Source organism: Enoplosus armatus, chromosome 24 (genome assembly GCF_043641665.1).
Source record: "Enoplosus armatus isolate fEnoArm2 chromosome 24, fEnoArm2.hap1, whole genome shotgun sequence".
NCBI lineage: Eukaryota > Metazoa > Chordata > Actinopteri > Centrarchiformes > Enoplosidae > Enoplosus > Enoplosus armatus.
The window spans coordinates 6,039,465-6,063,837 of record NC_092203.1 but is presented as its reverse complement, the minus strand read 5'-3'; the positions used below and the strand labels follow the sequence as shown (position 1 = coordinate 6,063,837).

The window sequence follows — 24,373 nt, the reverse complement described above, 5'->3', positions numbered from 1 at the left end:
AATTAATAAAAATGAGGCATCAATCACAGAGAGGAAATTCAGGAACACTTCTTTTATCTTGCCACATCAAAGTCACTCGTGTATGGGTAAAGATCTACGACTTGTCAACATCCAACAATGTCAAAGATTAAGTTTCCATTTCCAGGCAACAAGTGAAAGACCGCTAATGACTGAATGCTTCTGTCAAAACACTAACCTTGGAGACCTTGGAGATAAGGATAAAGTGAAGGACAATACTATTGTTTTACTAAGTCTAACTCTGGGAACACGTAACTACATTTTTAAACCTGGACGTATACGATGTCGTCATTAAAACAATTATTTTACAATCATTATGGGCAACTGAAGGGATTCAATTTACTTTTAAACTCCCCCTCAGCTCAACAGTAACGTTTCAGCGACTGACCGTTAAATTAAATAATTTATAGCATATATTAATAGTTATATAATCCAACATTTCAACTCTTCATAACACCATCTAGATAAACATCTGCTTCTGAATGAAAAAACAAGGTGGGAGGGTTAAGCTCTTAGCCAAAGAGGAAAATAAAGGCATCATTATTGACCCTGAACATGGACAGGTTTTTCACTACGCAGTAAGAAACTTGCTTGCGAATTTGCTAGATGATAAAGCAAAACCAGAAAATCAGAAAAATGCAACCCCCGACAATAATGATGTCTCTATAACAGTTAACCCAAGCCAGTTCTGCCCTGAACCTGCTCTCATTGAACATGATGCTATGAGGCCAGCAGGCCGTATAACACCACAAAAAAAACACTCCTGTAAATGCATAATGATGATTTTCTGTTGTAGTTTGGGTATTTAAGTGCACAGATTAAAGCTGTGTCATTATGAATGCCACTTGATAGCAGCATGATCCCAATAATATGATGGTCCTGGACTAGAAACAACTCAGAGGCTAAGCAGACCCTTGCAAATGAGAGGCTATGAAAGCTGAACGCACCGAGTAATCTCAACCATCTGCCACACAATCACCAACCAACAGTATTAAATGCCAAACTTTCTGATAAATGTTTTGTATATAGCAGTATGTAGGGATATAACGTAGTTCTAACGTACAAATAAAAACAAAACAGTTGGAGGCAACGGGGAAGCTATGACTGTGGTTGATGCTGAGGAGATGGAGGTGTCTCTGGAGCTCCTGAGGCCCCTCCCACCACCTGTCTGTCAGAGCTGAGGTCCAGCCCCTCATCCAACTGCTCCAGTTCACTTTGGTCCAGAAGCTCAAAGTCCTCGTCCTCGGTCGCAACTAGTGTGTCGTCAGGAATCTCCTCACCGGCGCCGCTTTCTGTCGTAATTGCCTCATCCGGGTCCTCATCAGCCCCCAGCGCCCCTATTGTAGTAACTGTAGTGTTAGCAGTGGTGTCGGTGGGTTGGGTGGAGGTCTCCAGAGCACCCGGTGGGGTTTCAGTGGGAAGAAACTCAGCCAAGGTGGGCTCCTCGCTGGCCTCACTAGAGCGTAGCAGGGCTGACAGAGTGTTCTGCACAACAGTGGAGATGGCTGTGCTCACTATCTCCTCGCTCAAGGCCTCCAAGGACAGTTGTGTACCCTGGGTCACTGCAGCTTCCTTCTCCTCTGCCTCCTGCCTCCCCGCCTCCTCCCCCACGCCTGGCACAGGCAACATGCCCTCACCCCCAGGTGGTCGTCCATGTCCGTTGAAGTGTGTGTTCACAAAGTGGAGCGGAGATGCTAGGTGCTGGATAAGAAGGCTGGCGGGGCTCAACGGTTCCCCTTCTGATTGAGCACTGTCTTGGGCTGCGTTACCCTGGCCGGCGCCTCGCAGAGGGAAGTGGAGCAGATTGTGCTCGATGGACGGGAACTCCTCAACTGAGGGGAACTCAGGAAGATCCCGCAGGTAGGACTCCTCTGGGTCGCTGTGTAAACTCTGCTGGTCCAGGTCTGTAGTAAAGATGAGAAAGCAAAATCTTACCCAACCAACTCAAGCATCTAAGCCAAATAGAATTTACAGAACACTTTAAACATCGAGATGTTTTTGGTTTTAGACAGACAGAAAAAGTGCAAAATCCTTTAATTACTCAGTTAAAATAAAACCACTGATGCACAGAAACAGTGAAGTATGACAAAGGACACATTTGACTAAATATGAGAACACTATATTGTGAATTCCTACTGGCTGAACTGAATGTATATGCTGTATAAGATTAAACTGAGGTGTGATGTTGATACGATCATTTACCTTCAGAGACGTCAGTGAGCTGAGGAGTGGTGGCTCTGGAAACTGAGAACCCTCCACTCTCCAAGATGGATGCCTCCTCATCCGACAGCTCTGAGTCTGTGATGGCCATCGCCAGAGCTGTGGTCTTCACATCCACCTGAGCAACAAAATCAGTGTTACACCACTGCTAAAACACAAATATAGCATCATCTTTCTCATAACATAAATAAAAAGGGTGAATATAAGAGAGATTTGGCATCAAGAGTTCAGCATTATGTGAATTTACACATGGCATGAAGAAGGCTGGGGACTGTGACCTTCAAGGACTGAAGCAGACCACCAGTCAGATAAATTACAATGAGTTTACACTCTGCAGGTCTTAATTCATTCCATAGACGGAGCAGCTGAATACCTGACATCACATCAACATTGTCAATCGAAGTACTACGTTCAGGCGACAGTTGCATACATGGAATGTGGAAATACTTGAAATATATTCCTTGACGCCATTTACTACAGAGCTCCATTCTCATTCCGGCCAAAAAAAAAAAAACACGACCACAACACGTGCTTCCTCTATTGGTCTTATGATCTTATGCTATACACACACCCTCATAAAAGTCTACTCTATGCAGCAGTGTAATGTGGGTTGAGTTTTCAGGTGTGTGTCCATACCGTTGGGGCGAAACAGGACAGCTCCTCCTCACTCTCACTCTCTGTTTCAGCTCTCGGCTCGTCACCCTCTTCCACCTCCTTCTTCACCTCTGTTAACAAAACACACATACACACTTTTAAAAATGTCACCCTGGAGAAGGAAATGCATGTGAACTTTATATGCACAATGACACAATGGTGACAAATGACTGTAAGAACTGATTCAAACAACCTGTTACACTGGGAGATATGGGATCTAGGTACAAATATAACCAAAGGAATTTATAATCATACTTTCTTGATATTCAACACTGTTCTATTTACACAGCTATGTAACAGGTGGTGATACAATATCTACTCTTTCTGTGTTTGCAGTGGTTTGCGTCTGAGGTTGGGTATCAGTAAGAGGGAAACGAAAGGTGATCTACATTGATTCAAAACTGAAGCTCCTTGTGTAACACTTCCTCCTAGCATGCTTAAGTCCTGTATTAATGTTTCAAACACAAGCATGTGTTTTAATAGCAGCAGGATTTTAATTTAATGTAATGCACACAAGTTAGGCCTGACGGTGTAGCACTCACTCCTCTTGTCGTGCTTGCGATGTTCGGTATCTCCTTTCATGCTGTAGTCCAGTTTCATCAGGATTGGCTCCAAGCCCGTGTACATCCTCTGGATCAGTTCGTGGTACACCACCAGTGGCCACAACAGCACACTCAGGACTAAATGGGTGCACAGACAAAACTTTGACAACTTTATACTGTCCTTATTCTTCACCAGTATCAAAGCAAGATGCTGCAAATGCACACAGAGTCTATGCAAAAAAGGCTGATTTTGTAATGAGGATCACATTATGTGATACATTTGAATAGTTGTACTGTTACAAACTATTAAAATACAAGTATGACCTATTAGCTAAGCATTAACCTGCACCAACAGGATTCCTGATATTGAGTAAAGGCATTAACGAGGAATGTAATTACTCCCTATTATCACACACCCTCTGTTTGTCATGACAAGCACACATCCAATCAGAATTTAGGGCTTATCATAACAGTTTTTAATGTCAATTAGGCAAGAGGTGACTCACCTATAATATAGGAGATCATGATTCCTGGTACATAATGTCCGACCACAGCAAGTACAAAACAGCCACTGCACATCATCACACAGAACTGGGAATAGCAAGTAAGAGAAATTAGGCTACTACACCTTTAAGCTGCAAGGGTTACAAGACGAAGAAGTGAAAAAGAGGCATCTCTGCAGGTGTGTGGGGTGTTTGTGTATGATAGAAGAGAATGTTTGGGTGCAGCACTTGCTGAGATCAGACAGTTTGCATTGTGCTTTGTTGACTTCCATACTTACAGTAACGTTTTTAGTCTGCAGGTAAACTAAACATAAGCATCTCTTCGTCATCTTTGTCGTTTATTCAGCCATATTGTTAGCAATGTTGACTTTCACACACAGTATTTGGCTGCGTCTGCTTTCAATACGCTCATAAATATCTTCAGTCAGTGACATATTATTTCAATTTGTCTTTATTTTCAGTAGATTAACGGTGAATTTGTAATTGCACGGACTGACCAAAAATGCAAACATTTAGGGTGTCTGAAATATGTGACATAATTTCTGTACATTCCTTTCCTTGTGTTTCAATGGGGGGAGTCAAAGTGCCGTACCTTGCCATGGTTCTGTCGTTTGTACAGCAGCATCTCCTGCAGGTACAGGCAGCAGGTCAGGTAGCTCTCAGCCAGGTGGTGGCTGAGCTCAGGGATACTGAGCAGACGCTGCTCTACACTCATTGTCTCACTGTATGCAAACAAGTACACACACAAACAGACATGGGAAGATAGCGACAAAATCAACACTTGAAGAATGAAAATCTGTACTTAAAGTACTTCAGGCTGTATTTAAATGATTCCAGAGAGGAGGTAGAGTAGGACTCCATGTTCATGTAATGACAGTGGAGGGAGGGAGACACACACAGATGAACACAGACACAACATACTAAACTCGATCAGTAGCCTGTGATTAGTTCTGATGATATGGTGTGACATGTGAGGAAAATGTCATAAACACAAAGACTTCAAGCTGTTAGAATTTAACAAATGATCGTATTTTGAGTTACAACAGGATATGAAAACACAAGAGTAGTGTCATAAATAAAACTATATTTCAAGTAATCTGTTTATCATGTACACACTACATACCTTTGAACGGGGTGAGCCTCTGCATGTTGAACTGCAATAGGAGAAAAAACACACTTTTTTCTGCCACATCTCATTTTCATAAGGTATGCATTACCTGATGCATAAGAATACTAATAATAACACTATGCTGATTTTCAATAGATGTAGGGTCTTTCAGTCACTACTTGATGATTTCCCACCTTCCCACAATGAAAAAACACTGCAGAATCTCAAAATCTCACAAATGTATGAAAGCAAACACCCTTTCTTGAATATTCCAGAACTGTCAGCTATCAGCAGCTTCAAATTAATAGCAACATGGTATTTGCCATGGATACCCCTTCTGATTGAAAACAGAATTTATACAGTATCATGACAATTTGATGTCTCCACAGGAAACCAACCCCCCTACCAGGATGGTGTTCATGCAAGTTGCATAAAAGTATTTTAAAATACATCTTAAGCAGATAAACACACACAATGTAAACAGTGACATAGTTGTAGCAGGCTTCTCCATCCAGTGAAGGTACTGTGTTCCGCAAATATATATTTTAATTGGCTTTAACAACTGTGAACATTTGCTTGAGCAATGAGTGACAAACCCAGAGGACGAGATTCAAATTACATAAAGGCCTGGGCTTACTAGTAATGATGGGCAACTTGGGCTTCCATCTCTCCAGTAGCATAAGTCCCAGCAGGGACACACTCAACAGGAACAGAGGCCGCAGGGAGGTGGATGACAGGAGCCTGTGGAGATAAACAGCCTAGCAATTTGCATATGTTCAACACAAAAACATATAAATGTAGTAAACATACATATAATGTCACGAAACTCACTGCCAACGTAATACATATATCTACATAGCACTTTTGTTAGTTGGCTGCCGGTGACAGCTGGTTAACAAGGCCTGGGCCACTCAGCATGACATGAGTGTTTATTAGGATTAGCAGAACAAAAACTAACTGGAGCAACAACTCAAAATAACTCTGGCTGTTTATTTTGTCAGCGCAATAGTGTTTTCCTGATAGTGTTTAATGCATGACGCCATATTTGCCGTGCTGAAAATTAAGTTTAAACTGGCTTACAAGCTACGTTAGCATTAGGCTAAAGACGTGGGATTAGCTAACTTATCTTGACATTCACTCGTAATATCCTAGCTGACGTTAGCCAGCTAGCTAATGATGGTGAATGCAGCCTTATCGAGCTGTCAAAAAGGTGGAAAACGTGATTTAACACGGACTCGACGGTTACCAGAATAATGTGTTGAGTGTCAGGGCGACAGTGATGCTGTATAACGGCCTCTCCCAGACCAACAGCCTCTGCACCCATAGCAGTAGGGGCTCATACTGCGATAGCCAACCCTGAAGACGCTCCCGCAGGCGGACGAGCTCCGGATCTGAGTCTCCGCAGGCCTGCTCCGATGTCCCTGCAGGGAACAGAGCCTCCAGGCCGACCGAAGACGAGGTAATCGAGGGGCGTCTTCTTGCCTCCTCTTCGCTCGCCATGTTTCCCCCACTTTGTTATGTTGTTTTGGGTATCACGGGGTATATGGAAAGATCAGCGTCAAGTGTGACAGTCTTAAAAAAATAAAGCTTCCGGTGGTGACTTTCGAAATAAAAGACATCGCCTGTAGCGACAAGTACACAAGTAACGAAGCGAACATGATCAATAGAGACGATTTATTTGGTGAATGAAGATATAAGTTTTGAAAAACAACCGAACAATTATAGAGCGACCAGTGCGAAACTAGACACACAAAAAAGATCATGGTTATGACTTTGAAACAAAAAAAAATACACAGAGTACCAAAAGGAAAGTGAAAGCCAAATATGTTTAATTAAAAGATAACTTATATTGAATACATATTTATTTATTCATTACAAACATGATGTTTAAAGTTTACAGACTAAATGCAAAACCTATCCAGGGTGTTATATAGATAACTTTATATTTAATGTAATGACTAATAGTAATTCCATTAAAATTTGATTACATTTATGTCAGGTAACTTTATTTTACTTTGAAGGCAATATCAATTTCCGGCCTTATTCTTGACAATTTCTGGCAACTTGATGTACCAATTACACAGATGGGCGGACAGATCACAAGGCCCGTCACGGATGAGAAAAAAACACAGTCACGTGTTTCCTTGTTTACTGTATGGAGAGAATGGGGTTAAAGCCCAAGTGTACCACCGTGTGGTTGGGGATACTGCTGCATCCATGAACTGTTGCATAAGCTCTCCCAAACATGCACAGCCTCTCACTTCCAGTGCTACAGATACTTCTATTACTGCAACTACTATGACTGATAATCTATTTTGTAAACTCCATATAAGCACACTTCAGCATTAGTCCATTTACTGTATTTCTCTTGGAAATGAACATTGAAAAGACCATTCAACAGCACGTTTTGATACGAATGTTTAATAAAGAAATATGCAGTTTTGAGTAAACATATATAGATCAATTTGATCAAATGCAGCCAATATGGACATTATACTGGAGGCCTATAGAGATTCATTACAGTCTCATGGTCAGCTCACTCTTCATTATTGTTATTTGAACACAGCACATAGATCATCTTAATGTAAACAGCAGCACAGTCAGGGAATCTGTCTTCCTCCTGTGATCGCTCGCTTCATTCACAAGTTGATTCCTGAAAGACACAAGCAAAAGCTACTATCATTCTACTCTAAGCAACTATCATGAGTATCCTCAAACGATATGGATGATCCTTGCTTGCAAAGCATCTGTCAAGCAGATTGAGTTGAGTGAGTGAGAGCACATGCATGTCTATGTGTTTGTGCGCAAGATTTGGACATTTGCACATAACAGTGAATGTGAAAGCAGCATAAGGGTTTCTATTGCAATGAGAAACACATGGAAAGCTGACATGTGGGGTCAGGGCCTCTGGGTGCTGGTTACCACACAACAGGGTGGGAGTGGGATGGGAAAGAGGCTCCCGTGCCTACCTGGCAGGGTACACTGGCCAGGACTCAAGCCTACACAGGTGGTAATGGAGGGAAGGGGGCCCTCTGTCCCCTGGTGCTAGGACAAAAGGGCGTCAATACCTGCAGGGGTTAAGACCATGGCCTGCAGCAGGTCAGACAGGGAGATGATGCCCTTCACCACATCAGCCTTGTCCACCAGGACCAGCCGATGGACCTGGGATAAGCAGGAAAATGATAAGGACAGAATGTTCTCTTGTATTTCTCTGATCTTATGATTTGATGAGAAATGAAACTCTTTTGAAGAAAATATCTACCTCAGCTTTGACTATACGGTCTATGATGGTTTCCAAGGTTTCATCAGGATAGCACTTGATTACTCCCTCAACAAAACATCCACGTCTGCAAACGGCCTCCTGCATAGTCATGTCCAGATTGTTGTAAGTCTTCTGGGCTGCTAGATTCTGCCATGGAGCAAACACAGTTACCCCAGTGTCTGAGCAGGTGTCAGCAAAAACAGCGTAAGACATTCGGTTTCTTGAAAGAAACCATGTTTCTCTATATTACTTACAATCACATCAAATCTTGAGTAGAGTGCCACCACTTTGCCTGAGAAAACAAATTGTTGGATGCTGTTATATCAGTGCTAGAGTTTGGATACTTTCTTCAGTGTATTTAATTGGTAAACTGTAATACTCAAATACTCATCATCGATTTTTAAGAGCATACCTTGTGCATCCACCACAGGTAGTGCAGACACTCGCCTCTCCACAAAAATGGAGAGGGCATTGTAAAGTGTTGCTGTTTGCTGAACAGTGGCGACATTCCTGAAAGTTCCAATGCCAAGCTCCTGGATCTGCCTTCGAATCAACAAAGGCTTGGGAACTTTTTCCCCCTGAAAACATCCACACAGCACAGTAGAAGAACATGATTGCCACAGTCCTTTTTTTCGTGGCAAGGCTATGGCAAATTAAATGAAAGTAAATGAGATGCTAAATATCTGAGTTGCTCACAAATATATGGAGGAACTTGAGGATTCTTTTGTGGGTCAGAATGTGCAAGACATTTCCAGACTCTGGGTCGATGACTGGCAGCCTGTGGATCTTATATTTAAGTAAGGAATAGATGGCATCGAAGAGGCTAAGAGGAAAGAGACATCAGAGGAATTTACTGCCTGGATAGACAGTTGACTGGAATGTAAACAGAGTTAAAATAGCATCAAAAGATTACATCTGAGAGTGTTGTGTGCACTCACCTGGCCTCAGGAGAAATGCTAATAAGGAAGTGATTGGAAGAATGTAAGCAGACATCTAGACAGAAGAGGAGAGAGAGCGCTCTAATGGCAATTCACAGAGATGTGTACGCAGAGATAACATCATCGATCTGTGTGAGTTATTTACTTTGAAATGAATCACCTCTCCATGTCTCAATCTTGTGGCTCTCCAGCTCATACATTTGAACCTTCAGAGGGAAACCCCAAGTTATGAGTCAATAATTACAGATAGAGGACAAATCAAACATTGCGACCCTGCAAAACCTTCTGTCAAGTACGGTGTTGTACTGCCAGCATTGTCTCAAATATTCTAACTGTGCTGATAAAATAACATTGCTTTACGACCATCTGTGGCTAATAATAAAAAGACGTGGTGTCAAATAATACTTAAAATTGTGGGAGAACTAACTCTACAACAATGAAGCTAAACTGAGTTTAAAAGGCTTTAAAGTGTCGGGCATTCATGCTCACCATAGGGGACTTGTAATAGCAATGGAGGATGTTGATGAAATCTGTAATAGTCAGCATACCTGTGAGAGAAGAGCATTTATGTTCCCATTATTATAATTCAAAGTGATCAATGCTTCACTATGGCGATGCTGTTAATCCCTTGTCTTACCCACAAATCTCTGTAACTTGCTGTCCCATAAAGGCGCAGCCCTCAAGCCATTTGCCACCAGTGCAAAAAAGGCCTTTTTCACCTTTGGAAGTAATACATTCACACAGTCAGAGTGAGCATTTACAAGCAAAAACATACAGATGTTGATCCAACCTCCTGTGTGTTTCAGTACTAGTTTTCAGAAATAGTCTTGTCTTAATGTTCCCATTGAAAAGCTGCAGTCTTACTTGTAGTGAGGTATCAAATATGACCAGTTTAGAGCTGGTTGGAATGGCATCGTAACAGCAGTGACTCTTCATGAAATTCATGTAGACTGTGGCATCAGCCTCTGTGAGGAATCACATATTATACCACATATCATAATACACACACCTACACATACATGGTTACAAACAAGCATGGACAACACAGATCTATATACTTGGCATATGTACATACAACCCTGTCATTTACAAAGACAGATCAAAACACACATGTATGCCAATTGTTGTAATCATACCTTGTTTCTGTATTTCCTGCTTCTTTTCTGGGAATGACACCTACAATACAGCAAGCGAAACATTCTCCACATGACATTGTCAAAGTAGTTTGAAATCCACAAGGCTACTCATTTCCTTGGTTCCAATAATAGTTTAAAATCTACAAACACTTTTCTCCTACTTATATTCATTCCAAAGTAACATTTCACCTGTGTGGGAGGCTCCATGAGTCTGTTGTGTGTCCATGAAAAGTTGTTTTCAGAGCAGCAGACTCAAACTGTTGGTGACTCTGCTTGGTTTGTTACCCTTTCCTACAAAGCAGTTGGGTCTATATTAGGAACTGTCAAGTGGTATGTGTCGGGGAGGGGCGCAGGGGAGGAGTAAAAGAAGCTGGCACAGGCTCAGGAGGAGGGACACTCCAGATTCTGCCAAAACCAGACATCTGCTTCCCTTATCTGTAAAACACACTCAACATCACTTTGCCCTCATGGGTGTTTACAGGAAAGCATTGGCTTTCAAGATGCATTTCTCAAGCTGCGTTGTAACACTTACTGCCATCTCAGATCACGCTGTCTTGCCACTATTTATTGGCTGCAGATGGATGTAGCATGTACATATGATCAAGAGGGGATAGGAGAAAGAGAGGGGATGACATGCAGCAAAGGGCCTGGACTGGAATCAAACCCGACGTGCTGCTGTAAGGACTCAGCCTTAATATGGTACACACTCTACCAGGTGAGCTACCGGGGCGCCCCATCAAGGCCCAGATAGAGGGTACAATTTCACCTGCTGTCAGACATTAAAATGGCATGAACTCTTGGTCTATATAGAGTAAATGTCAAGGCTACATACAGGTCTTTGTGGGAGGCCAAACATACAAAGCACATTGATGGCTGTCAACTTGTGACAGTAGTGTGTCCGGGCTTCACACCATGCTGTTGACACAGACGATGATTAACAAATATCACAAAGAAATGCATTCTTTATTAATTCTTGGTTTTTCTACAGATTTGTACAATGTTTGCATTTTACACCATGTACAAAATTAAAGGACTTCAAAAGTGTATCAAATTCAGATGCTCAGAGCAATTTGTCAGAGGTTCAATTACAAAGTAAATGTCCTGGGGACCATGTGTAACTGTGTACATAAAAAGTAATCAATTCTGTAAATTTCTCTCTGGTGTTTAGATACTTGACAATGCAGTAATGATGGAGTGAAATGTCCTGTAGCAATGGAAATGGAGCCAGATGTGCAAATTCCAGACCGCATCAACAAAGAAACACTGCTGTTAGCCTTTAACATGTTACATGCTATATTCAAAATTTTCACTTCAAAGACACCAACCAGAAACCAATGAGAAATTGCATGAAACCCCAGGAGCGAATTCTTTTTACACACACCTTCTTCCCCTTGGAGAATGGGAAACTTACAGGTTAATCTCTTAAATTTGGCTAAACATTACCCTGTTACAAAACAGTTATGAGACATCCTGCTGCCACATAAAATCCAGCAAATATTTTTGATTTCTGTTTGGTCAATAACAATGAGTTAAACTGAGGTATGGAGACGGTGCCTGCTTTGAAAATGTTTCCTTTCTTTGATGCTTTCTCCTGAATAAAAAGGAAACCTTTACGAAGACAGGACACAATTTGTTTCACAAGCGGTAACAAAAAAAAAATCTGGTGTACAAAATCAGTGCTTGCTGCATGTGTATGACCAATGTCTGATGTAAAGCTTCTTACGCAAAAATTAAAAATATATGGTAACACTAAGCAAATATGGATAAGCCAAAATTAAGTAGCAAAAGTAAACTGGTTTAGTCCCTTCTTCACAGAGCCCCCCTTGATAAAAAAAAAAAAAAAAAATACTGTGAAACACTCAACTTTCAGATATGCTGTGAAACCTCCACACGCTTTCATCAACCTGCCACGTAGCAAGCAGCTGTGATATAATAACTCGAAGGACACTCCTCACACGGGCCCTGCATCACCATCCGACAGGTCTGAACAATGGTAAATGTGTGTAGCAAAACAGGTTTGGTTGTTGCCAAAAAAACATATCAAATTATCTTCAAATTCCTTGTGAACTTCTCTACAGTGGCAGAGCATTAACTGAACACTATGGCATTTTACTATGGCAAATGTATTCTGCATTAGAGAACTGAAAGTGAATTTCCACCCTGTGCTGTGTTATCAAATTCTCACCCTGTCTGAAAAGTGCCTAATTTCTCTTGCCTTTGCTCCTGTATTCTAGATCTGGAAAAGTAAACAAAAACATGACGCAGTTGATGAGTCATGAAAACAATGCTGGTTTCATTTCCAGAGTCTATCACTACAGGTTGACAGCAAGGGGTTTGCCAGTCTTTAGCCGGGCATGAGCAGAGCTTGGGCTTTGTCAACAGGTAACATAGACTTTGGATGGCAGGGTCCCAGCTGTACAGGAGGAAACAACCCCAGGCGAGAGTTCAGACTTGGTTCCGCCCCTCCAAGGAGGCTGGGAGACAGCCATGGTGCATGGCGCTGGTGGTCATCAAGGGGACCATGAGTGAAGATTGTTGAGGTGTTTCTAAGCCCGCACTGAAGAGGAGGGAGGGATGCAAGACAGCCAGGACAGAAGAAGGAGGCAGGAGACCAGGTTTTGGGGGCTTCCATCTCAGAATTTGTTTCAGGATGTATGTGACCCATTGAGGCAAGGAGGGAGCCCCAGAGACACAATATTGATGTCTGTGAGGAAGCTGATGGGGGACTTTGTGTGTGGTGCTGGCCAATTCCAAGTGCATCGGTCTGACGGTTCAGACTCTTGTTGGCCAGGACAAAACAGGGGAAGCGCTGGGCTGCAGGCGGAGCTTTCGAGTTTATGTTGGAGGTCTGAAGGTGGGCCAGGCTAATCTCAGCTGGAAGTGGAAGCAGGGACTGGCCGCTTCTGGAGAGACTGAGCTGGTGCAGCACAGCGCTGGTGGCAATGAGGCCAGCCACACTGGTCAGATAGACCAGGCCGAGCATACAGGATACCTGAAAATAAAGTTATGAGTTCAAATCTGATGATCAAACCGAACAATTCTAATACCAAATTCCTCCTTTTAATAATATGACTTTACGGTTACATTATAAATGGAGAACAAAAACAAAAAGACATTTTGAATAAAATACACCTGGAACATCCCAATATAAATATCCTCTCAGCTCCATTCAACTCAAATCCCCTTCTCACCTTGGTAAAGTGCTGGTAGATGGCTGTGAGGGCTTGACTCCATGCTGTTTGCTCCAGCAGCACACAGAGGTCAGTGTAGGTGAACCAGCCACGTTTCATCCCCTGCCGCTCTGCTATGCTGGAGAGAGTCAGAAATAGTCTTTTCACGCAAACTGGTTGTGCTGCTAAAAAGTATTGCCCGACTTTTTCACATTTTGTTTTACAACATTGAATCACAGCAGGCTTGTTTGACTCTTGAAAAGACTCTTTGATGTCCATTTAATGTCAATTTTTAGACATTGATTTTCTTACAGACACTGTATTTTTGTGTAGTGTAAATTATACATAGCTGACCACCAACCTGGTTTCCAGTTGGCTTAGTATATCAAATAAGTCATTTGGCTCGGTGAAGAGGCTCCACTCCTAGAAGATGGAACACAATGGTTGGGACAAAGAACTTGAACCAAACATGCATGTAAACAGACAACACATGCAAACGCACACACACTTACAATGGCATTCAAGAAGTTCATCTCCAGGTTATTGACAGTTTTGACATCCAGCTTCCCAGCTGCTCCCCACTCATCATTGAAAACCTCTTCTTCCTCTCCTTCGTCATACAGGTACTTGCTGGCAACCATCTAATTCACAATGAGAGATCAATGCGTTTGTCAATACAATATTATAACTCGGAACAAAAGATCAAACTCCATGCTAGAAATAACACAGTGACACATTTAGAATGGTATTTGAACCCAACACATACCATGGAGATCAAGAAGAGGTCAGAGGAGGAGATCTTTTGTAGGTATTCAGGGTTTCTATGTCGAAGCCTTTCTATGTAAACTAGAGCCAGCATCATGGCACACGGAGAGATGCAAGCCTCCCTGAAGTAACAAGGTTCATTTTAGATGTATGACTGGTAGCACTACGTTTAGTTCCCGAAATAATGTATAATATATGCATACTTGCATAATATACAGCACAAACCTGGAAACATGAGCAGCATACTTCTTCTGAAGTTTTCGTATTGGGCTTGGGGCAGACTTCTGGAAAATTTCAACGGCAATATCTGTAAACCCAGAGAGTAAAAAGAGTCAACTCGTGTGATTGCATCCATCTATTTAAGTTTAGTGGTTACTTGCGTACATGTAACATGTAAGTTACATACTGGCACAACTTTGAAGTTCTCCCAAAAATGTTTGATATAACATTAACATCCTCTTATCCTGACATGGACTTACAGCAAGTCAGAAAAACAGACTTGTACTTCCAGTATTTCTTATGAAGGTGAGCCGGGGAGGAGCTTAGTTCTTTGTACTAACATTAACCTACTTTAAACGTTAACATTTAACTCACCTGTAACAGGGCAAGAGAGGGCATCAAAAGAAACGTCTTTGTCCAGGCCATAATACAATCGCTTTCTAACTCGTTCAGTCAACTTCTGGTGTCCAGGAAGAAACTGTAAAGACAATAACATTAGCTAGCGTTGCTGTAGTTTTGAGGAACTAGCTAGGTTAGCTAAGTTGCAAAGCAGTAACTATACTTGACGTAAAACGCGTCACCTTAAAACAAAGTAGCTGATATGATCAGCACTAATTATACAAACACGAAATCTTACAAATATTTCCATGAATACCGCATTTGCTTATCGTTTACAGCAACTGTTACCCGTAAAGCCACCATGTCCTATAACGTTAGCTAAGCTAACGCTAGGCCTGTAGCTGATCGACAGAGCGAGCGTAAAATGACACTAGCTATATGAGCTAGCATAACTTATCTTAACTTTAAACCGTTATTTCCATTCAGATTTTTTAAACGACAAAGAGTCGTAACCTTCATGTAACTTGGTATGGTCGTAACAGGATAATGTCATCGGTCAGCATATACGGACAAGGACCCAACGCTAACGCACTAACTTAGCTAATGCGCCTAGCGTTAGCTTCTGCAGTTTGTTGACCTAGTAAGGTGTCAAAGCAACAACATACCGTGAACTCCTGGAAGTCCGAAAACTGAAATGTCTTTTCGTTAAATAAAGCGTCGAAATCCATATCTACTATAGATTAAACATTAGTCTGCCGAATGTTGAAAAGACGACTGTTTGGCCTGGCCCCCGCTTGTCTAGACTCTCGTAGTAGAGATCAGCTAGCAACACGCCCTGACCGGGGACAGCCAGTGACGACTGAAGCCTCCAGCTGTTTGCCTCTCTTTCCCACAGATGCTGAGAGAGGGCGCGCTGTAGAGCACATACATAACAGCTGTAGAGCACATACATAACAGTTGTGAACTCCTATTGGCCAAAGGATACATTTATTTTTTTTACTACTGCTCTACTGATGAGGTTTCTTAGCAACATTTATTGATAAATACCAATAAGTTCACCTACTGGTATAGCATCAGTTATTATGGATGTAAACAGCCCGCCTGTTAATCATGACAGGAAGCTGCAGTTCAGTGTACAGATGTTTTTGTCCAGTTAAAAGCAGAACTAAGTAATGGAATAATTTGTGATGGCTGTAAGTATACTGCTACTTTCGCATGACATTATCAAAGCTGGACTGGAAGTGGTAACTATAGTGTTTTGATTTTACAGACTGGAACACATGGACAAAAAAAACTTTTATTTTTCACAAGTACAAGACAGAATATTTACAAAATGCAATTGAAAAGAACAATACCTTTTGTGAGGTAGATGTAAGACAAAAAAAATAAAGTTATGACAAAATATGACTGTATATACTTATATATTACATTAAGTTGGAATAATGGTGGGTATTATAATTGCATGGGCCACTGAGTTTGATGGTATATCTTTTTCATGGCAGATATTTTGACTTAATGCAGCAAAAGCACAGCTCTAACTAATAACCTGGCTCCAATACATCCCTGTACCAAGTTAAAATGTCTGCCATGAGACAGGTATATTGTCTTTAACTGCCAACAACAGGCAGAGATGGATTGTACAACTTTATATACAAATCAGTTTTAGAAAATCCACACGATTGCCAAATTTTGCCTTGACAACAATTTAGAAAACACAATTATCAGACGAGCAACACACTCCGCTTTGCCTTAGTGATCAAAAGAGGCTTTAAAGCATCACTTTAAATAACAGCAGAGCTCAAAAATTGACAAAGATGAATATAATCCCCGGTGGCTTGTATACCAAACCATTGTCATTCATGAATTCAACAAGATGTAGTGTTGAGGTTATTAGAGTGTATCTTTAAATAATTTGTATCATGTCTAAGAATAAAATGTTGGCTGTTTTGTTTTCAGTAGACAAACAGCACTAACTAACAAAACAAAACAATGTTTAATATGAAAAACAAAGGTGAAAAGGTGGCAGGCTTCTAAAAACAATATCCTCAAAGCAAGTTCAGGTACTACAAATTTAAACACTCAGGATGTCATCTGGATGAAGGCATGAGACAACATGCACTACTTTTCATTCTTTAGCTTTGTAATGAAGTTGTTATGGTTGGAAATTCTGAAAAATCTTTTTTTATGATTTGGTAATAAAGTGACCTTTTGGCTCCCGTTCCCACATAAAAACCTTGGGCATAATCACAACTAATTACCATTGGGGTATAAAAAAAATGTCTTTTGAATACTATCAGAGTGTTTTCACCTCCTCAGTTCTGTTAACACCTTCCCTTTTCTCCATGACTTGCCATCGCACATTCAGAAAAAAGAAAATACATTAATTAACATTAAAATAAACATTTTCATCTTGCTGAGTGTTCTATCATGTTAAAATCATCTATCAACTTTTTACAATTAGGAGGGGAATCAAAATGTAGAGTTCTTTGTTTAGAGAAATACATTCAGTGGCCTTGGTGCCCTGAAGAGGTTGATGGTGGCTGTAGTTTCTCAGACTTGCAGTCTTTGGTTTCTGTCTCTGACGAGGAATCTGAGTCCAGGGCCTGCTGCTGCTTCATCCACATGTCTGCATACAGGCCTCCCTTGAGCAGCAATTCTTCATGTCTTGGATGGAGAGAAAGTGAGTCACTTGGAGTTCAGTGAAAAGGGGGATGTACTGCATAAGTCAAAAAGGCACACTCACCGTCCTCGTTCAGCAATACGACCATCACTGATAACCAGAATCTGGTCTGCTCCGATTATGGTCGACAACCTTTTATATTAAAAAAAAACATCCACACAACTCATTAGATAAAACCTGAAACAAAGGAAATTGAAAAAACTAAAAACTACAGTATATGCATCTCTTACCTGTGAGCTACAACAACTGTTGTACGATTGGCACAGACTTTAGCCAATGAGGCCTGGATGTTGCGTTCTGTCTGTGTGTCTAGTGCAGATGTGGCCTACAGAGAGACATGATTTGTTAAAACCGGATATAACAGAAATAACTCTAGCCATTCAAAGTGGAATGATAGTGAAACAAGTTGGGCAACATGTGTCTGAAAGCCCTTTCAGTTAAGTAAAAGCTGAGCAGCAACTGATTCATAAATAGCAACATGGTAACGTTTTCCAAGGCTTCAATCTTAAGATTCATAAATGACATGACAGTTTCTGGCTTCTGTCTGTTTGTCCACTCAGACGTCATTGCTCCTTTTTGTGATCTCACCTCATCGAGCAGGATGATCTGTGGTGCTTTGAGGATGGTTCTGGCAATAGCCACCCTTTGCTTCTCTCCTCCACTCAGCTTCAGACCTCTTTCACCCACCTGCGTACCATATCCTGCCAGAGAAGAATACAGGTAGGTGGTAAAACCAGAGATCTTACAGTTGCTCTGTGGCACAACAAAAAAAATGTCTAAACTTCGAGAACAGCACAGAAGGGTTAATCTATAGGTTACCTTCAGGGAAGGTCATGATTTTATCATGTATGTCAGCAGCTATAGCAGCCTCCTCCACCTCCTGGTCACTCGCAGAGATGCGGCCGTAGCGAATGTTATCCTGGATGGTGTCGTTGAAAAGCACGGTGTCCTGCGGAACCACACCGATATGAGCTCGCAGAGATTGCTGCTTCACCTTAGGAAAGATAATGAAGACACAGTCCATGAAGATTACTAGTCCAGAGTGTGCCTGTAAACACACACCGCTGCATACAGCTATATTAAAGATATTGTAACTTGTTCTTTGATTGCCCTTGGTAATCTCAAGAGCAACACAACAAGGGACTAATTCATGCTTACAGCAGTTAGATATATTTATTTGTATGTGAAATGATGCACAGTGCCTTCTAATGCATATGAGAACTACTTATTACTACTATATTACTACTACTACTACTACTACTACTATATTACTGTATGCTCAATTGTACTTGGTATTGTGTTGTATTCTCATGTACTAGTTCTGGTGCCAAACATTTACTTTTGATATATCCTGGCCATCAATGCTAATGCAGCCTCCCTGAACGTCATAGAAACGGAAGATGAGTCGAATGATGGTGCTCTTCCCAGAGCCTGATGGTCCCACCTGGGGAGATTAACACATAATTATAATTGTATAGTCAAAACTGAACACAGGCAGTTCAAATGTATGAGTGAGTAGAGGGCAACATCTATTATGATGTTAAGTTGACTTACCAGGGCCACTGTCTGTCCTGGATGTACTGTGAAGGAAACATCCTTGAGAATCTCCTTGCTGTAAAACAGTGAGGAAATCTAAGATCTGAGTATTGTAAAAAAAATGGGTGTATATACACGTTGACTTAAATCTAACCAACTTTACGCAATTTTAGTTGAAACCAGGCTATCAAGTCAAATGTGAACCAACCCATTTGTGTAGCTGAAGTAAATGTTCTCAAACTCCACTTTTCCCAGATTGTAGATAAAATTCCCAGCATTTACTACATCTTTCACCTGCATAAGAGAACAAATACAGAGAATGTAAAAAAAAAGTGGATCATAATACAGAAAACACAGACCAAAGTTTCCAACGTACCTCTTCCTCTTCTTGAAAAAGTTTGAACATGCTTTCCATATCAATGAAAGAATTCTGGATCATTCTGCAGTAAAAAAAAAAAAAGCCACCAGTTAACAACAATAACGAGAATTAACCACAAGCACAGGAATTTCTTATTAAACCAAAAGTAAGAACCTTTAAGGCAGATGGATGAATTTTCCGCCTCCTCTTACCTGTAGTAGGTTCCAAACCAGTTGAGGGGGGTGTACAGTTGGATGATGTAGGTACCAAAGAGAACAAAATCTCCTACCTATGATAAGAGATTTTTTTCACAGTCAAACTAGCACTGTTATTCTTCACATTTTGACCAGTAAAACGTACAATATATGTGAACTTATTTCAAGACATCATTTTAGAAGCTCAAGCAGAGACTGAGAATTATAAAAGAATATAAGCAATATAAGAAATATTTTGGACTATAATGATGTCATGAAACGCCACCTTCAGTATCATAAAGGGCATATCGGTGTGATCAGTACCATAAACCTTCCTTCAGTCACAAAGTAGGCACAGAGCAGGGAGCCTGCCAGCAGACCCAATCCAATGATGAGGTTCTGTGTTTGGTTGAGGAAGGCCAGGGATGCCTGGGTCTTCCACTCCGACACCTATACAGGAGGAGAAAAAGAACCATTAGACGCATGCCTGTATGGGTTGGTTACATATTTTAATAATGGATACATTTTAAATAGGCTTCCACATACAGATACTGATTTCTTTGTAACAATGACAGAAAGCAATACTGGGAGCCACAACAGAGGACTACTCCTCATGTAAATTCAGATTTGATGCTACCAAAATGATCAAAATAAGACCAATCGTAGGGTCAAAATAGAAACCTGTCTCAATATCTCTGACTTACCTGATATTTTAAGATGGCATCCTCGAAACGTCTGACTTCATAGCTCTCTGCATTGTAGTATTTTACCTATTGAAGAGAAAAAAAAGTGCAACAAAATTTGACATCTTGGAATAATTTACACTTTTTGATGAACCAAAAGGCAGATGGACAACAAAACGTTTGATGTACCGTCTCAAAGTTTAACAAGGAGTCCACAGCCTTGGACTTGGCATTGTTGTCTTGCTGGTTCATGTCTCGTCTGTACTTGGTTCTCCACTCAGTGATGATGATGGTCAGAGCTGGTGGAAATATTATCAGCAATCAGAAATCTTTCAGGGAAAATGTTAATGTTTCACATTGTTTAATATTATGAATAAAATTGTAGAATTTACTTACTGAGGTACAGGGCCATGCAGACGAAGATAATAAGGCCGAACCAGGCATTGAAATAAGTGATGAAGTAGATGATCGAAATGACAATATCAGCAATGGTTGGGAAGATGCTGAACACTATGTAGCTGTGAGGGAAAAAGGAGAATAAAATATCAGGAAAAATATGGGTCCAGACAAAAACCCTGGTCCTATTACATGTCTGGAATTTTCTGCTGGATTGCTGATTGTATCTTAGTGTGATGATCAATTGCAATTATTACAGCAAAGCTAGGAGCCATTTTAATTCCTACTTTATTTGACAAGCACTCATACCGTGTAGCTAAACAGCTTAACTAATTAATAATTCCAACATTTATAATCCTCCATCATACATCCAGAGCAATCTAACCTGAGCAGGCTGTTAATGGAGGAGGTGCCACGGTCGATGCTTCTCAGCACATCGCCGGTTTTGCGGCCCAGATGCCAGCGTAGAGAGAGGGCGTGCAAGTGGGAAAACAAACGCACTTGAACCACGCGGTTGGTGTACTGCTGCACCCGGATCCACAGGAAAGAGCGTATGTTACTGACAAACCCTGAGGCACCTGGGAGGAGGAGAAGATAAAGGTGAAAGTGGTGGACAAGCCTTGTCACTGCTATCATGTGAAATGTGAGACAGAAAATCGTTGTGCAGTATCACTTATAGAGTATTTGTCTTTCTCTACGCTATAAAGCCCACTCTCTACATTATGCATCCAGAACATGAATGAGTTGGTCCTACCTGCCCCGCCGCCCTGCATGAACTTGAGCAGGACATAAATACACACTGTCGTAGACAGAGTGTGCCAGCTGCTGCCATCAGTCAGTTCATTCACTGAGAGAGGGACAAAGACATAAAGGTAAATGAGAAAAAAGTCAGACGGTTAGGTATTTGGCTTGAAGATAAGGTAGATAAACAAGGCGATAAATGAGACACCAAGGTATCTTATATTCCTCTCTCTGGCCCTCTGGAGGCACAAAGCTATCCGGAGAAGGGTTATGTCTCAATTTTATCACACATCCTGAGGAACGCTGTGTGTTAAACTTGATAAGTCTGTCTACAAGCCACTAGGTGTATATTCAACATTATGTTGGGATGTTTTTTTATGTGGCTCTTGAGGCATTCGACCCGTGGCTCAAACTGAATAAAATAAAATAAAATAAAAACCACTATTAGCTTGTGGCTTAGGCTTGTTGCAGCAACGTAGCTGCAGAAACAGGCCATTTAACTTGAGAAGCAGCTCGAACATGTGAGTCTACAGGATTAGGTAAAAAGATACGTCACTCACCAATATTCTTGTAGTAAATGGGTACAAAGACGTTAATAGCTCTCTCGATTCCAAGCAGCCCCAAACAGAAGAGGACCAGTAGCTGGAGGAAGATGTTGCCCTGGGGCCACATGTAGGGGAGAAGCAGGCGGACTTTCTTCCTGAAACCCTGCCAGGTAGACTGGTTCTCTTCTGTTCTGCCCAAAAGGCTCTGAGGTGGAGAAATATATTAAATACCCATCACGGCATTGCATAGTGTATAACAGTGAAATAGAGGGCATGCCTGAAATTTTGAAATATTATTGCCAAATAGGGATGTCACAGGTTTTACTGTAGCGAGATAAACCAGTAGGAATAAAGCTGACAATACAGTACAGCCTGATGTTGCTTCAAAACAGGGGGGAAACTTGCTATTTGTGCATCACTAACCTGCCCGCTGTTCTCTACGTCCCGCTCATCTTCGTTTATCAGCAGCATGTATGGTCTCCGTGGCAACCCTGGAGCTTTGAGACCAATAAAGAAGAGCAGCCCGGTGCCCATGTAGCGCATCAACCACAGGGCAAACTGCACCTGAGAGGTTCATAGGCAATTAAGAACAAGATCAACATGGATACCAGACTGCAGTTAATCAGCATGCGATAGTGGAGAGATGCTCGTAACACAGCTGTGTTTGAAGAAATGACTAAACTGATGGCTAAATGAGATGCGTAATTTATTATACAGTGACCAATCCTCTGAGTAACTTATGTCAATATCTTATCATACAATATTTAATCTAGACTCCTTTTATGAAGGGGACTTTAGACTGAAAATTAGGTATCAAATTGAGTAAAGTACAGTTTGAGGAGTAGTATGCATATTACAAAGCAACATTTTAAGTTAAGGGCCAATAAAATAATACAAAGAATCCCTTAAAACACACAAATCATGTCAAGTCATGCTTACAATTATATAACCACAAAGTTGAAACGACTGCAGTTGACTCAGCATGGGAGGGGCCAGATTTTGTCTTGATGATTTGATTGCTTAACAGTGTCTTTTGGGATGTGAACGCCACACTGGGCAATGATTCAGCAAAAAAAGCCTCTAGTCTTGCGCTCACTAACATTGATGGCTGGGTGAGTAGTTTGTTATACTTGACACAAGACAGGCTACACAGCTTTGAGCGGTGACTCAAATGACACACCTGTCTTTAATAAATAACTACACTTTGGCCCAAGAGTTTTATCTTTATGCAGAATAAAGGCATACACTGTCAGCTCATTCTTGGATCAACATTAGAGAAATAAAGTCAACTAAACTTAATCTTGAATAGATAAGAATGGTAATAAGCCAAGCTGCATGTGGAACCAGAGGACAGTGGTGAAGTAATGTTTATGATCTGTATGCAGCATAAAGTGTACAATATTTTGACCAAACTCAGTCTGAAAATAGTGTAAAAATATAGACTTGTGCTACACTGTGCTTTTTTGGGTTTTTAGTTTTAAAATGATGATTACAAAATGGATCTGATGTGACGTTCAATCTTTCCTTACCTGTTGTTGAGTGTTCTCCAGGGCCCACCACCAGTGAGGACTGTACCAAGAGATGAAGGCCAAGTTCTCAGCTGAGAAAGCCACAGCCCAGAACAACAGCAGGGCCGTGCTATGGCCCCTCGTCCGGTCCATCACCAGGACCCTACGTCTCTCCACCCTGAGCAGGACTATAGCCCAGGCCCAGCCCAGCGCAGAGAAGCAGCCGTGCAACACCACATAGCCTGGGAGCTCTCCTCCGCTGGCAGCCCGCCACACCATCCCACTCAGAAACTGGACCAGGAGAAGGACGGAGATTGCCTGCTGGAAACTGTAGAGGCGGGAGCGTGGGATGAACTTGGGTTCCATTGCTGTGCCATATTTCTGGTAAAATATGCAGTGGATGGTGCCGAGGAAGACGGCCATGGTGAGCAGGATGGTGGGGACCAGTGTGAAGTAGAAGCAGGGGGAGATGCCTTCATCCACCCATGTGTGGGAGATGGAGGAATTGGCTTCGCAGTAGCTCTGCATAAACACCATGGCTGCAGCTGGAGAGGGACAGAAATCATTTAATTAGAGATACAGTACAACCACAGATAAAGTGCAAGATTAAATGTAACAGCTTATATGTCTAGAAGACTGTACATCTTAAAATAAAAATACAACCAGATATAAAAATAAAAACTATCCTCCAAACAAAGCAAGTGTTCCTCTCTCTCAGACTCTCTACACCAACTTGTCTGGCTGCTTGCGGCTGCTATATTAGGCCGTGAACTTCAGCGACATCTTTAGTCGCTGACTCATGGCTCACTACTGCACCTGCTTTAGCTGTTGGTTATAAAGCACCACCACACAAACCCT

The 24,373-nt window shown here is 41.4% G+C and overlaps 4 protein-coding genes across 5 annotated transcripts; all 4 read right to left on the bottom strand.

Annotated features, from left to right (window-relative positions):
• Positions 1–37: 37 nt before the first annotated feature.
• On the bottom strand, positions 38–6,545 carry retreg2 (reticulophagy regulator family member 2). Its single transcript, XM_070930554.1, has 9 exons — positions 6,292–6,545; positions 5,683–5,786; positions 5,061–5,091; positions 4,530–4,659; positions 3,941–4,025; positions 3,435–3,572; positions 2,875–2,963; positions 2,221–2,356; positions 38–1,922 (listed from the first exon to the last, which is right to left on the bottom strand). Exons 1-9 carry the CDS (start codon positions 6,543–6,545, stop codon positions 1,117–1,119), a joined length of 1,773 nt encoding a protein of 590 aa, XP_070786655.1. The 3' UTR covers positions 38–1,116.
• A 402-nt stretch (positions 6,546–6,947) lies between these two features.
• Positions 6,948–10,673, bottom strand: prkag3a (protein kinase, AMP-activated, gamma 3a non-catalytic subunit). Of its 2 annotated transcripts, none has more exons than XM_070930916.1 (13): positions 10,571–10,673; positions 10,382–10,421; positions 10,110–10,210; positions 9,883–9,964; positions 9,735–9,793; positions 9,391–9,451; positions 9,246–9,300; positions 9,004–9,130; positions 8,720–8,885; positions 8,562–8,599; positions 8,308–8,454; positions 8,015–8,207; positions 6,948–7,698 (listed from the first exon to the last, which is right to left on the bottom strand). In XM_070930916.1, exons 1-12 carry the CDS (start codon positions 10,586–10,588, stop codon positions 8,091–8,093), a joined length of 1,011 nt encoding a protein of 336 aa, XP_070787017.1. In that variant the 5' UTR covers positions 10,589–10,673; the 3' UTR covers positions 6,948–7,698; positions 8,015–8,090. The 2 variants fall into 2 exon arrangements, with proteins under 2 accessions (XP_070787017.1, XP_070787018.1); XM_070930917.1 differs by having other exon boundaries at positions 9,406–9,451.
• A 652-nt stretch (positions 10,674–11,325) lies between these two features.
• Positions 11,326–15,640, bottom strand: cnppd1 (cyclin Pas1/PHO80 domain containing 1). The gene is made up of 8 exons (XM_070930639.1): positions 15,540–15,640; positions 14,911–15,013; positions 14,542–14,623; positions 14,318–14,438; positions 14,064–14,192; positions 13,913–13,974; positions 13,573–13,690; positions 11,326–13,373 (listed from the first exon to the last, which is right to left on the bottom strand). The coding sequence occupies exons 1-8, from the start codon at positions 15,600–15,602 to the stop codon at positions 12,726–12,728; spliced, it is 1,326 nt and encodes a 441-aa protein (XP_070786740.1). The 5' UTR covers positions 15,603–15,640; the 3' UTR covers positions 11,326–12,725.
• A 1,738-nt stretch (positions 15,641–17,378) lies between these two features.
• Positions 17,379–24,052, bottom strand: abcb6a (ATP binding cassette subfamily B member 6 (LAN blood group) a). The gene is made up of 19 exons (XM_070930915.1): positions 23,537–24,052; positions 22,431–22,571; positions 22,023–22,212; positions 21,476–21,568; positions 21,107–21,299; positions 20,722–20,843; positions 20,515–20,624; positions 20,347–20,412; positions 19,967–20,092; positions 19,661–19,737; positions 19,467–19,530; positions 19,299–19,384; positions 19,109–19,166; positions 18,894–18,998; positions 18,374–18,548; positions 18,143–18,255; positions 17,785–17,879; positions 17,618–17,686; positions 17,379–17,538 (listed from the first exon to the last, which is right to left on the bottom strand). Exons 1-19 carry the CDS (start codon positions 24,050–24,052, stop codon positions 17,379–17,381), a joined length of 2,559 nt encoding a protein of 852 aa, XP_070787016.1.
• Positions 24,053–24,373: the final 321 nt, after the last annotated feature.

Bases quoted from the DNA above. Each gene is read 5' to 3' on its own strand.
- retreg2 (XM_070930554.1), bottom strand. From the start codon at position 6,545: ATGGCGAGCGAAGAGGAGGCAAGAAGACGCCCCTCGATTACCTCGTCT. The intron at 4,026-4,529 runs GTACGGCACTTT...TGCTATTCCCAG, and splicing joins AACGACAGAACCATGGCAAG to TTCTGTGTGATGATGTGCAG. The intron at 1,923-2,220 runs GTAAATGATCGT...TCTTTACTACAG, and splicing joins GCTCACTGACGTCTCTGAAG to ACCTGGACCAGCAGAGTTTA.
- prkag3a (XM_070930916.1), bottom strand. The intron at 8,886-9,003 runs GTGAGCAACTCA...GGATGTTTTCAG, and splicing joins TCAAGTTCCTCCATATATTT to GGGGAAAAAGTTCCCAAGCC. The intron at 8,600-8,719 runs GTATGCTCTTAA...TTGTTTTCTCAG, and splicing joins ACCTGTGGTGGATGCACAAG to GCAAAGTGGTGGCACTCTAC.
- cnppd1 (XM_070930639.1), bottom strand. From the start codon at position 15,602: ATGGATTTCGACGCTTTATTTAACGAAAAGACATTTCAGTTTTCGGAC. The intron at 14,624-14,910 runs GTGAGTTAAATG...CTGGGTTTACAG, and splicing joins CCTCTCTTGCCCTGTTACAG to ATATTGCCGTTGAAATTTTC. The intron at 14,439-14,541 runs GTTTGTGCTGTA...TTGTTACTTCAG, and splicing joins TATGCTGCTCATGTTTCCAG to GGAGGCTTGCATCTCTCCGT.
- abcb6a (XM_070930915.1), bottom strand. From the start codon at position 24,052: ATGGTGTTTATGCAGAGCTACTGCGAAGCCAATTCCTCCATCTCCCAC. The intron at 18,999-19,108 runs GTAAGTCAACTT...TAATCTCCCCAG, and splicing joins CAGGACAGACAGTGGCCCTG to GTGGGACCATCAGGCTCTGG. The intron at 17,880-18,142 runs GTGAGATCACAA...GTCTCTCTGTAG, and splicing joins AGATCATCCTGCTCGATGAG to GCCACATCTGCACTAGACAC.